The following is a 14371-nucleotide window of genomic DNA, read 5'->3' on the forward strand; positions in this document are numbered from 1 at the left end:
GAAGCCAGTTTGTTTATTCTAGTGAAGTCAGTATTGAGGAATTAGTAGTGCTGTGAGGATTCAGAGGGCGGAAATGTGTACGTATATCTATATTATGATAAAAATGCATCTGTCACAATCTCCCCTCGCACAGTTGTGTGTCTGGGTTTGCCAACAGCCACGGGCCAAAGCTGATCCTTCCACTTCACCTGCAGTTGGTGCTTTCCAAACTTAACCTCACTGACTTTGGGCAAATAGTCAATAAATACCCTGTTCTGATTTTCTTCCAGATTCTCTTTGGCCCAAAATCCGGGTCCCATTAAAAGTCGTGAGGACCGCTGAAAACAAGCTGAGCAACCGCTTCTTCCCTTACGATGAAATCGAGACCGAGGCCGTGCTGGCCATCGACGACGACATCATCATGCTGACCTCCGACGAGCTGCAGTTTGGCTACGAGGTGAGGAGGTTTGAGCGGTGAATTTAAGGGCTCACCATCTACCGCTGTGACTGCTGGCCTTTCTTGAAAAAGCGGCATCATATTTCATTCTCCAAAGTCCGCATCCTGAAACTCTCCCAGCAGAGTTCAAAAGCTGAGCATGAGAGCTTGGATTAGGAAGCTGTCCTTTAACAACCCCGGGGAAACCCCGTCCCCAAACAGCAAGCCTGAGGAGGTCCCAAGGTGGGGGGACCCAGGGGACAGTTTCTAAAGCACGTATGTAGCATTTCCCAGGTTGTGTCCTTGAGCAGCAGACCCTTGATTTGGGCAGCTGGGCCCCTGAACAGTAAAAGTGGCATCTAATGCCACGCTGGGGGACAGGATGCAGTGCCTGCTGCTGGCCGGCTCCCTGGGTCTAAGTGGTGAGGCTGCCAGCCGTCCTCAGGGAGAAGCGTTTTCTGTCACCGCTCCTTCAGTGCGGCTGATGGATTAGGCCAGGTTCAGGGGTTAAGTATGGAGACCAGGAAAGGTCTTCCCAGGGGAAAGTGCCGAGCCCTGCCCGGGGAGAGGCAGCAGGAGCTGACTCGGCCTGTCAGGGAGGATATTGCACTTGAGACAGGACAGGGACAGCAAAGGCCTGCACTGCAAAAGGGTGGTGGTATCAGCCCCAGCACTGGGGGTGCATAAATCACTTAGCCACAGCTGGCGTGGGGGAGTGCTGAGATTTATCCCCCGTGCTCAGCCAGCCTTTCAGAGGAGGGAGCAACTATTTTCTTTCCTTGATTGAAATTTGTTGAATTACGAGTTCTTAAGAAATCATGAAATGTTATTAAATGAAGCTGTACTTGGTACATGTATTTATCGAAGAAATTTATTTTGAGATCCTGAAACCAAAACTAGATTTTTTAAGGGGAAGAAACAGGAAACCGCCACCACCAAAAAATTAAGCATTTAAGATTTCCCTGTTTTGTTCTGTTTTTATAGTTCCAGCTAAGTGTAAAAGAAATTGTTCTGAAAGAGATTGATGTGTGATACCCTGGTCAGTACTCTACTGCCAATGAAAGGCATGAGCGTAGCTAATAAAACATGCATTCGTCTTTTGGGATTTATTTTCAGTCGTCAGAGATGACTTTTACACCATCTCTTGTAGGATATTGGGTGACATTTGGTAGACCAGTATTCCCTTTAAGTCAACAACAAAAAAAGCAAACTGCCCACTTGTTTCTCTAGCCAAGTCGTGAGAAAAGACAGTGTTTATCCACTTACATCTTCCCCCGCTGTTGTATACAGTGGCTTCAGACTCTACCCGTGTGTTGGTTTTTGTGGCAAAGGTGAGATGGAAAAGAGGATATTCAGATTGCTGTGGCCATGGTGACAGCATTTCCAGGAAGTCTATAACAGAGAGGTAAACAGGTCACCACTGCCCTCTTTGGCTTGGGTTCCATTCTGTGCCAGGACTGAGGCCAGGAGGTTGGCTCCTCCATCTCCCACTGAGAGAATCTCTAGAAGGAGCATTTCACAACCAGCTACTCTGTGTTCTGCTCCAGTCCTGCCCAGGTCCCCAGTGCTTACACACAGTATTTCTGGCCTTTGCACAACAAAGAACTATGATGCTCATGTTTCCCTCGTTCTGTGCTCACATTAAACAAGCTTAGATAACCTGCCTGAAACCACAGGCAAAAAGTACAAGAAGTACTGTGTCTTAGTTACTTTTCTCTCCTTGCAAAGACAAAATACTTGACACCCAAAGTTAAAGGAGAAGTTTAGTTAGCTCACAGTGTGTGGAGGTTTCAGTCCATAATTGGCTGGCTTCAAGGCGGAGTAACATATAGCAGAGGGGTCACAGTTCATGACGACGGAAGATACTAAAAGCAACAAGAGCCAAAAGGAGAAGCAAGCTCTCTCTGGTCCTGATCCAGCCATCACCCAGGCTCATTCCCAGGACCCTTAATCCCAGCTTTGCACTAGGAGTCAGTCACAAACTCTAGATTCAGCTACCTCTGAAAAAGCTTCCCTCTTTTCATGACTGAATGAGGCTTTGGGGGACAACCAGATACAAACCATAACACATTGCTACGTAAACTCAAGTTTGTTTGACACCACCCTATCTTCCCTGACAATTTCACCCTGCATGGTGCCTGTCAGAGCACTGATCCTTAGCAGTGGAATTCAGAGCCGTTAGCATATAGTTTTCCATCACCAGATTATTTTGATGCTGGTAGACTTTTAGGAACCCCTACCCCTGTTGCTTGTTAGGGTCCTTGTAGCATTATTTCTTGCATGCTAATGAGTATTATAGATAAATGAGAGTTCCATGCCCAGATTTCTTCTCCATCACCAACCAGTGCATAACCATGAGCATGGTATTCATTCTTCCTGGGTTTTATTCTTGGCAAGGACGGTATCCATGTGTAAGGCTACCATGTGCATTGGATAAGAATGCAGAGTCCCTGCTTGTGAGAAGTAGCTATAGAGAACTTGTGCTGGGTAGTGGATAAAAAGTTTTATCTATAATAACCAAAAACTGGAGGGGAAAAGGAACCAGTACATACCAACAGTTTAGTGGCCAAACACAGAGTGGTGCATCCCTGCGGTTGTGTGCTTCGCTGGTGTAACTCCTACTGCTGTTCTTTCCGGGACAGCAGCCCTTCGTTATTCTGTGCAGGGTCCTACTGTGATTCATGAGAGACTCTGTCCTACCGTTATACAGAGGGAGGTTTCTCTCCTGGAGAGGGCGCCCCCTTTAGTGCTGATTCAGAAGGCAGAAGATGATGGGGCCCCTATATCCTGTTTTTATGCCAAAGCATGGGATGAATGTTCTGGAAGAACCGGAGGTGTGGCTAAGTGAGTAAACAAATCAGTTATTAAAAATCCGCATCCTAGGAGGGTTATCCTGGAGCCTAGACCCACGTCTTCTCAGTGCTTATCATAGTCCTTTGCGATCATATATTTCGTTATTCCTGAGTCCTTCCACACTCACTTGGAGCCTCCGGTCTAAGGTAGGTCCGGAGCGCTCTGCACTGCATTGTGAGCAAGTGTTTTATGTCCCATTTCCCTTCTAAGATGCCGGCACCAAAGGGCAGACACTGCGGCTGCCTCCTTTACTGCCTCTGTCCTCTGTGCTGTCCCCACGCACTTGCATTCCGCAGATGCTCAGCAATATCTGATAAGCAAGGCGTCTGCCTTACCAGCAGGGCTGTCAGGAGTTGAGTGGGGAAAACACACAGGAGCAGAGATCTACAGGGGAACACGACTGAGCAGGAAGCAGCAAGGAGCCATTGCTACACCTGGCGGTGCGAGTGTTTGACAGCATGATTACGCTGCGTTGTGAAGTGAGGGGAAACGGGTGCGTTTATTCTCTCAACTGGGTGCTGTGTTTACTGATACATGTTAAAGCATCAGATTATACATTTCAAGTACATTCCACTTATTCTGTTCCAACTATATTACCAAAAAGCTATCAAAAGGGGTCATATTTATATACTTGGAGTGGAAGAAAAATGAAATACCTCAACAGTTTAACAGAGTGTGTGCCAGGCATGCCCAGGGGAACCTGCAAGAGGCTACCGAGAGAAACCGAAGATCAAAGAGCAATGCCATGGATGGAAGGAGGACTATGCTTATGGGTGCCAGGCTCACTGCCGTGGAGGGGTCAGTGCCCCCAAATTGTTCTGCGGATTCAAAGCAAGCCCTATCAGAAGCCCAGATGGCCTTCGTTGTTTTCCTGAAATGGACAAGCAGGTTCTAGAGTTGAAACACAGCAGTCCTGAAAAAAGCAAAGCACAGCCCAGTAAGGTATGTTGCACTTGTAATCTCTGCACTCTAGGAGGCTGAGGCAGGAGCATCACAAATCAAGCACAGCCCAGGCAATGTAGCAACTTAACAAGACCTTGTCTCAAAAAAAATAAAAAGAAAAAAGAAACAGCCAAGTGATTTTGATAAAGAACAGAGTTGCAGGACTTATGCTGTTCTATTTTAAGACTTATTGTAAAGCTATACAATCAAGACACAGTGGTATTGGTCAGTGAAAAGGACGAAGCAGACAAAATAGACCACCCATGTATGGTCAGTTAATTTCCAGCAAAGGAGCTGAGTTGGGTCAGTAGACAAGACAGTCCTTTTATTGAATGGTGCTGCAATATTTATAGCCATGTTTTTTTTTTAATTTATAACATTAACCGTATAGTCTATACCAAAACTCAACTCAAAATGGATTCTAGTTCCAAATGTCAGAGCTAAAGATATAAAATTTCTTGAAGAAAAATCTTAGTATACTAGAATTGGACAGTGATCCTTAAATAGGAGACAAATTATATGCCACAAAAGAAAAAAATGGATAAATTGGACCTCGTTGAAGTGCACACCACTTGAGAAGATGACAATTCTGGGGAAAATGAAAGGATAAGTCGTAGATTGGGGGAAATATTTACAGAACATGTGTGTGATGCAGGGCTTGTATCCATAATACATCAGCAGCCCTCTCAACTCATTGCAATACCAAAGAAGATACAGAACAATAAAAGCAAAGACAGACAGGTGGACTGTGTGGAATTAAAAGGCTTTGCACAGTAAAGGAGACAGAGAAAGACAACCCACAGATTAGGAGTACGTATTTACAAGTCATACGTCAGATAAGCTCATGTCCAAAATATATGAAGAACTCAAGACTACGTAGTAGCAAGAAAACAACCCTATTGGGAGTAGCCAGAGGACATCAAAAGACAGTTCTCAAAAAGCTGATGGATACGTGAAAATGTGCTGGACCTCACCAAACTTTGGGGACATGCAGGTTGAAACCACAATGAGAGAGCACCTGACAGCTGTTAGAACAGCTTCTGTCGATAGATTGGTGAGGCCGCGGAGAAAGCCCTTCTACCCTGCTGAAATGTAAATAACACAGCCATTTCAGAAAATGATACGAGACTGTCAGAGAAAACCAGAAGAGAATTCCCGTGCGACCCAGCATTCCACTTGTGGATATATACCCAAAGGAAATGAAGAGTATGTGATTTAAAACAAAAACCCTGTAGTCCCCACGTTCATTGCAAAGTTATTCACAAGAACCAAGATAGGAAGTCAGTGGACAAGTCCTCCTCTGGGTAAATGGGTAAGGGAGATGTGTATTCATACGCAATGCGATACTATTAAGCCTTTCAAAATAACAGAAGCCTGTATTTGGAACAACATGGATGAATCTAGAGGATGTTATGGTAAGTGACAGACACAGAAAGATAATATTGTATAGGTAAAATGATATGTGTGGCTACGAATTCAAAACCCACAGAAGTAAAGCATAGAGTGAATTACCAGATGCTGGAGACAGGTAGCAGGGGAAGGGCAAAGGATGGTTGAAGGTACATTTCAGTTGGCCAGGAGGAGAAGTCCTGGTGATCTAGCATGCAACAAAGTGACTACAATTGATAATAAATTGCACTTTCATGCAAGCATGTATTTGGTTTTGGGGTTCTTGTTTTTTAACAGTGAGGGGTTGTTTTTTTGAAACAGGGTCTTACTATATGTACATGTAGTCTAGGCTGGCCTTGAATCCACTATATAGACCAAGCTGCCCTCAAACCTGGCCATCCTCCTGCCTCAGCCTCCCAATGTATATTTTTAAATTACTAAAAGAGAAGATTTTAAATGTTCTCACCATAAAGAAACAAGTATATGAGGTGGTGCATCTGTTAATTAGCCTGATCTGCTAATACACTGTGTGTATGTGTGTTGAAGCATCACACTATAACTGCATAAAAATGTAGTTTGTCAGTAAGATAAATTTTTAAAATCCTTAAAATGAATGGGATCAAACTCAGGAAAAGAGTGTATGGAGTAAAAATTATTGCATGAAACATTCAAAAAGGCACATAAAATAACATGCAAAAGTCCTAAGCTCATAGTCATTAGGACAATTATAAAATAAAGCCGTGTGTTTCCACTACCTACCCACTAGAATGGCTGAGAGCATGCAGACTGACAGTACCTAGTGGTGGTCGGGCTGCAGAGCTGCTCAGACTCCTGCATGGTTAGTGAAAATGTGAACCAGTACGACTGGGATGTCTAATAACATGCACTTTTCATGTGACTCAGCTCCCAAAAGCAGTAAAATCATGTGCCTGCACCAAGACTTGTACTCAAGTGTTCATAGCTTTCCTCTAAAATTGCCAAACTATGAAAACATTAGCTGGTAAAGATGCATACACAAACGCAGTGAAAAACTGCTGAGCAATGGCCAGAAATAAATACTGACACAAACAACACATGTTATATTATGTTAGGTGAACGTGCAGATGCGAAAGACCACTTCCTGTGTGAGTCCATGGATGTGACATTGTAGGGCATAAAAGCTATATTGCCAAGACTAGGGGATGAGGTTGACAGAAAAAAGGGCAAGAAGGAGTTCAGGGGCTAAAAGTGTTCTGTATTATAGTTGTGGTACTGGTTATATATAACTTTATACACCTGTCAACATTCATCGAAAAGCACACTTTAAATTGCTGATTTTCCCAACTATAAACCATGTTGCCAAACTAAACAGATTCTTGTGAGATGTAGCTACAGCAGTGCTTAGGGGAAATTTATAGCACCAAAGGGCTTACAGTAGAGAAAAGAAAGGTCCATGGGCATGTAGCACACATCCATAATCTCAGACACTCAGAAGGCTGACACAGGAAGACCTACCATGCGAGGGCCGCTGGCCAACGTGGTGACACCCTGCCTCAAAACCGTAATAAAAATCAAAAAAAAGGAAAGTCTAAACTCACTGACTGAAAGTTCTTCTAAGAAGCTAAAGGGAAAAAGGAGTAAATTAAATTTAAAGTCAATAGAAAGAAGGAAATAATAAATCAATAATGAGGAGAACAGACCAACAGACAAAATTAACAACCAAGAATTGCTCTTTGAAACAATTAACTAATTGGATAAACTTTTACCTTGACCACTCAAAAAGAAAACTCAGAAGATCATTAACAGAAATGAAGAGGAACTGAAGGAGGGTTGTTACTATGGTCTTACAGACAATAAAAGAATATTATGAAAAATTATGTGAAATGAAAGGATTCATTAAAATTACTACTTGCAAAAACTCAATCAGGGTGTGTGGCTAGTGCTCCTTTAAAGAAATTGAAGTTGTTATTAATAGCTTCCCATTGAGAAAAGACTGCAGCCCAGATGGTTTTACTGGTGATTTAATGAGGATAAAGTAGTCGTTTCAGTTTGGAAAGACACTTAGAAATAATTAGAGGTAAAGCCAACCTATAAGCTGTTTCAGAGCTCTTAAATGACTCGTGCAATATCATCGCCCAGTTAGTAAGTGGCCCTGATAGCACCAGAGCTCATTTAGTAATCTTTTCACTCTACGGAGCCATCTGCCGAGACTTAATCATGTAACTGTTCCAATTTTTGCTTCTGTATCATTCACACTCACTTGTTCAGACTTCTTGGGGAGCATAAAAAAACCCCAGCATTTTCTTTTGGGTCTTCCATTCACAAAGAAGTGCTTACATCATTGAGGAAAAGGGAATTCGTACTGCTTGTTTCAACAGAAGGAATCAGTGTGAGAAATGTCTCAGGCACGGGGAACACAGCTAAAGAATGAATCGGGAGGCTAAAAGTGTAGAGAACTCCAGGGGGCATCCATGGCCCGAGGAAAGGAACCTAGGTCCTAGGTTAGGACCTAGAAGCTTGGAGCAGAGGCCTCCATCCTGAGGGGCCACCTGATGCCTCTTGCTGGTCCTTCTGGAGGTTAAGATGAGGCTGGTACTGGGGATGCTGAGGCAGAGGGGAGAACCACATGGGCAGGAAAAGCCAACAAACAGGAAGTGCTCCAGCCCCTGGTAACCAGTCTCTCGCTAGCGCCCCCTGTTGGCAGAAATGCTAGGAAGCCCCTTGGCAAAGGCGAGCTGTGATCTGCAGTTCCAGCCCCAGCCCTGAAAAGCAATAGGAGTCAGTTGGGGTCTGCGAGGCCACAGCTGAATAACTAGCAATGTCTCCAGCTCCGGCTGCTCAACTTCTGCACAAAACTCAGCTTCCGTTCGGCAACGCTGCTTGCATTAAGAGGATGCAGCTGTCCTTACACATGTGCGGGCCTCTCCTCAGGGTCATAATATCATTCTCTGGATGATTGTTAACTCCTTCTTTAACTGAGTCACAATTCAACTGGGATCTTTCAGTAATTTAAAATTAAATGATAGACTTCCTATTCCGCCTAAGATTGAGTAAGCACGTTTTACCCTGTCCCTGCTAATCACAACTAAAAGCCCTGGATAAAACACAGAAAGGAACTCACAGAAGATTGTGGAAGGTGGGCAAACAAGACAGACTGGCGGGGCCTGAGGGATTAGCCAGTGGTGAGTTTTCCTAGGGTTTCTTGTTTTTTGGAAGTATATTTTTTGCCCCTGCCTCCTGTATATATATCCCAGCCTTCATGCTAAGAGAAGACATTGATGCCTACACATATAGAAGAAAACAAGAACAAAACTCGCCAAGTGTGGTGGCACACACCTGTAATCCCAGCACTCGGGAGGCCAGGGCAGGAGGATTGCTGGATGTTCGAGGCCAGCCTGGGCTGCATGCCGAGACCCTGTCTCAAACAAAACAAACCAAAACAACTCAAGAAGGACCCACATTCTCGAGCCGGAGGTAGCCACGTAGTCTAGGCAGACTCCAACAAAGAAGCCACCCACTGCCCTGCCGGCTAGAGGCACACCATGGCAGGTGTTGGCAGATCCCTGCAGCTGTTCCTGCTCTGTCCCCACAGGGGACAGGAACAAAAGCATGCTCCTCCCTAACCACCATCCACTGTGAGACCATGGGCTGGGGCCCCACCAGCCACGAATTCTGTCACACACCCCCTGCCTGGAGCAATCACGGGCAAACCCTGCCCACTTAGAGTGAAGGGCAGAGCCAGGAGGAGGGGCAGGAAGAGGATTCTCTACTCTGTGTCGAAGTCCTGGGCAGACTCCACCTCCCCCCTCGCAGCAGCCCAGGCAGAGGACTGATGGAAGCCCACACAGAAACTGCTTTGAGAAATAAATTGTGGTGTAGGACACTGCCCAGGTTTCCACATTGCCTCTGGGTAGCACAGAAGTTGGGCAGGCTAGAAGAGCTCTGGGAGGGCTTTGAAAACTCAATTGACGTTCCATCCACAGCCCGTGAAAATGGTCCAGGACCTGCATTCTGAACCTGAGCTGCCTGCTGAAGTAGGAAACTGAAATAGGAGCCAGCATCTCATAGCAGTACTTAGAATGTGCCAGCATTTCTTATTAGACAAAGACCGGGAACACTGTGACTCTAATAAGAAAAGAGAACTCTCAGACACCAACACCAAGATGACAAAGACTCTGAAATTTCCAAGGATTTTAAAGAAGCTTTCAAAAAAAGATGCTCTTATAAGGAATTATGAGCACCGTTGAAACAAATGGGAAGATGAGAAATCTCAGCAAAAAACAAGACCTGGTAAATCAATAGGAATTCTCTAATATGGACAGCGTGGCAGAAATAGATTGAAGTAAGTAGATAGCGCCTCAAATTTATGGGACAGCATTAGTGTCATTACAGTTTCAGACGGAAAAGAAAAATGAGTACAAATTTTGATAAACAACTGAAAATACCTCCAAATTTGGCAAAAGGTATAGACAGACGAGCACATCAAAACAGATCTCAATAAAATGTATATAATAATATGAACTGAATAAATTGTAGCACTCCTGTTTCAAATAGTAATTGAAAAAGAAGAGGGGAAAAAATCAGTCTATTGTATACATACACACAGAGAAAGAAAAGGAAATCTGCAGGCCCAGCAGCTTGGCCAGCACCGCAGCTCATTTGTGATCTTCAGCACCCTTCCCGTTTCCCCTTGGTTCTCACGCGTCACCTTGCAGATCACGGCAGCCTCCGCCCCTTAGGGCCCCACTGCCACTTAGGCTCTCTGTTTCTTCTTGTGTCAGTTTTGCTAGGTTGTGTTTTTCAGGGAATCACTTCATTTTGTCTGAAAATGGACTAGCAGAAAAATACGCAATGCTGTCTTCTTATTGCTCAAACTTACTGCTTTTCATTCCTGACACTGATAGTTTTTGTTTTCTCTTGTTGAGCTTGTTAAAAGCTCATTAGAGTCACAATTCTTGTCAATGAATCCACTTATGATTTTGCTGGTTTTTCTCTTGTGTATTTGTTTTGAATTTAGTTACTTTGGCTGACTGTGTTCATCCTTGCTTTTGTGAATTTCATTATGTTTGCCATTATGCCATTATGTTTGTAGCTTCTTACATCATTGATTTTAAAATTTATTTTCTGATATATGCATTGAAATTTCTCTTTAATTGCTGCTTCTCTCAGTGCATTCTCAAGTGGTGATGTTATATCTGTTACCCTTCAGTTCACAACATTTTGTAATTTTCATTGTCTGGGTATCTTGGACTCAGAGTCATATAACATTACATTGTTTGTTTTTGTCAACATTTTGTTATCTTTTATTGATTTCTGGTTTGAGTCTACTATCATAAAAATATAGTGTATATGATTTTATTATTTTTAAATTTACTGAGACTGTGCGGCCCAGTAAAGCGTCTATTTTGGTAAGTATTCTGTATGCACTTAAAAAGAGGGCTCATTCTGCACTTAACACTCTCTAAGTCTGATCTAAGTAGGCCTACTTGCTCCAGTACTTTTACTTTGAACATAATCAAAATATCTCCCTGCTTGTCCCATGAAATTAGCACTCCAGTTCTATTCTTGTATAGCTTTTCTCAATCTGTAATAGTTAAATTCATTAACTTAGTTTAAGTAAAAAGTGCTTCAAACACAATATCTGCAGTGTGAAAACTAAAGAGAAAACATTCAGCAGATGTATTTTTTACTGTTGCTTTAAAGAAATTTTAGAGAAGCGAGGGAATAATATTCCCACTTGGAAATTTTTTGGTAAAGGAGAAGCCAGCAGCCCTCTGATCCACAATGAGTTTAATAGTTCTCCCTGAAGAAAGAAAAGACCCAACAACTTTCCAGAACATCTTTGGGTGTAATCATTCTAAGAGATCAGCTGTCCAGGCAGATGTATCAGACGCAGTGGGGTTGGACAAGTACCAAAGTGCTACCATGAGCATCATAGCCCCTGGCTGTCCTGTGCAACAGATCGCATGCATGAGGACCCAGCAGCGGGCCAGAAGCTGAAAGAAGGATGCAGAGGTCATTGTCGTGGAGGAGACCAGAGCAGAGCCTACTTTGTGCAAGATCCTGGTGGCGCCTCTGCTGAGATCCAGCAGAGTTCTGCATGTTGCTCACAAATGTGAAGGCGCTGTCAGGCCGTACCGAGTTGGGGCGGGAGGAATGATTTACGGATGCCATTTGAAAGCAGCAGGCTCCGCAGTGTAGAGCAGAGGCCAGCTCCCAGCTCGCACACTTCCCAGAGCTTTGAGAAGGAAATTTGGGCCTAATGTAACAGGAAATCAATGTAAGATAAAGGGTAGGGGGACGATCTTCCTGGAACACTACCTTGAAAATGGATTGTGAACTCTCGAATCCCTTCCCAGGAGAAATTATTAGAGCTCAACGATGCCTTGTCCTGCCTTGGTGAATCCTAGCACAAGCAAATGATGTTAATCCTGATACTGGGCACCCAGACACGGCTGCTGCCACCATGAGTGACCACCACAGGTGTCCACAGGTGGGATGCAAGGTTCACATCTCTGCACATCACATGCCTCTCACCCATTTCTGTCACCCCGTTCCGAAAGCTCTATTTGAAAGGCACACAGGGTCAGAATGTGAGGGACTTCAGAGATCATCCTGTCACTTGAGACTTTGTTGCTGAGGATACTGAGGTACAAAGCCATTCAGTTACTTCTTTAAGGTGTTATCATACATTGATCATAACCCTCCGAGGTCACCCTGGCAAGTTCTTGGGACTGGCACACACAGTTGTTTGGACTCAGTGCCGCGTATGATTATTTATTTACTTGGAAGAAAACCCCAGGATTTGCTTGCACGATCCAGTGGGGTCGTATTCCCTGTTGGAAGGCAGAGGCCTTGGGAAGTGTTCCATCGTGCTCAGTCCTGAAGTCAGGAGCTAGGAATGATCCTCTCTGGCCCTGCGTGTTTCTGACTTGTTTGACAAGCTCTAGCGAGCTACCAGATGTGGAAATTCTTTTCAGCCTGGGATAATTTATTTATCTGTTTATGTATTTTACCAGGAAAGTATCTATTGAGTTCTTGATACTCATTTGCAAGAGACTCCTAGGGGAACAGTAGCAGTGTATAATGTTACTCGAATGTTTGATTTTTTTTTTTTTTCCGAGTCTGTCTGCTTTTATTTCAGACCGAAAAGAGCTGGAAAATAAAAAGCGACTTATTCCTGCTCCCCTCCCCCACCTGGGAGAGACAGTTTAAAACATGTGGTAGAAAATGAGCCGTGGAGACTTGGCTCAATGCACAAACCTGTGAATTTATTTTTCCTTTCATACTTTGATCCACATTTCCAACCATAAAAAGTTATTAGCGCTTAAGTGTTGGACATTTTTCACCTGAGAAATGTGAAATGCCCTGGGCTAATAATACTGGTGATAATGTCAGGAGCAGCGGAACGTGGCCCCAGGCACAGAAGGCTGGTGCCCTTTCTTTTACAGCCTGGGGTCCTGTGGGTGGGGGAGATTGGGGTCCCAGGGGTGGGGAGGTTGGTGAGAATTCTTGGGTGCTAATCACTTGTGTGAGTTTACTTGTATTGTGCGGTTCACAGCTGCCCAGGTAAGGGTGAGTCAATATTCCCAAAGAATCATTGGAAGACGGCAGGATAACATAGGATTTTGCCCGTTATGCCATCTTTGCGTGGGTTTTCCCACCTTGTGGTAAGAAGCACCGAAAGGAAAGGCACCAAAGTGAGAATGAGCTTGGTGTGTGTGGTCGAGCCGGGATGGCAAGCAGATGGCAGGGCCGGCATGAGGTCTGCGCTGGTTAACAGCAGCAGCTCAGGAGTCAGGCAGCAGAGAGCCAACTGCATGGAACTGGGTGGTCAGAGCCGCAGATCGTGGGGTGCGCTCCTGATGGAGACAGAGCAGAGACACCAACTGAATGGTGGTGGAGGAAAATCCGCAGATTTAGTGTTTGATGGATTTAACCTATGATGAGGAACCTTGGCTAATTGGAGAACGCCAGAGCCGGGACTCTAGAACATTCACTTTTGAAACAAGTAGTAAAATTTGTATCTGTCTCTACCCATATCCAGGGAGAGCGGGAGAGAAGACATAGTCTGTGATTCTAAATGCTTTTCGTCTCCTTATGAGAAGTGATGCAAATACCTTTTTCCAGAATGAGCTTGCATAATGGTCTTTAAAAGTGGCTAGAGAGCTCATAAGGCGAAGCTCTGTTGTGTCCATTCATCCCCAGCCTTCTGCCCAGGAAGGTGCCACAAATCGTGATTCTGGAGGCAATAAACAAAACTGAGTCTCACAATCAGTTCTCACAGCCTTGTGGTTATGGTCCTTTGGATAGGGAATTAACTGCTTATCTCACTGGACTTAATAGCTTTCCAGTAGCTGTAATTTGTATGTCTCACTGCTGGGCAGCTCTGATTCAAATGTCTTGCATTTCTGCCTACTTGAACCCTGGTGGTACATGCATGACTGTTCTGTCGGGCAGCACGGGTCAGACCCATCAGCTAGTACAAGCAGCCCAATGGCACAGTCATGCGTGTACCACTGGTGGTTCAGGCCGGTGGGAATGTGCAAGTCCTGAGCTGAAATCTAGAAACATGCCCAGGCTAGCTGGGGATGTGCCAGAGTCTCTGCAGGAAGTTTTCTCTTCTCAGTACCTGGAGCCACCTAGCCCATTGGTGGCAAAACTTTCAGAGCTTTCGTTGATAACAAACAGCTACAGTGTGCGGTGTGTGTGCCATAGTTCGCCACCAATGGCCTAGCCTATCCTTCCACAGTCTGTGGTGCAGGCTCACCTTTGAGTTTATCCAGGCTCTGG

At 44.5% G+C, this 14371-nt stretch overlaps 1 protein-coding gene across 1 annotated transcript in view; it reads left to right on the plus strand.

Moving 5' to 3' along the window:
- Ext2 (exostosin glycosyltransferase 2) overlaps window positions 1-14371 on the plus strand; it is a 134649-nt gene that overhangs the window by 99610 nt on the left and 20668 nt on the right. Inside the window, exon 10 of the mRNA XM_003465100.5 lies at window positions 270-436. Coding sequence (XP_003465148.1) covers window positions 270-436 — 167 coding nt within the window. The remainder of the gene's footprint in view (window positions 1-269; window positions 437-14371) is intronic.

The sequence above is a fragment of the Cavia porcellus genome, unplaced genomic scaffold, assembly GCF_034190915.1.
Source record: "Cavia porcellus strain 051 isolate PalLab524CR breed Dunkin Hartley unplaced genomic scaffold, mCavPor4.1 scaffold_17, whole genome shotgun sequence".
Taxonomy (NCBI): domain Eukaryota; kingdom Metazoa; phylum Chordata; class Mammalia; order Rodentia; family Caviidae; genus Cavia; species Cavia porcellus.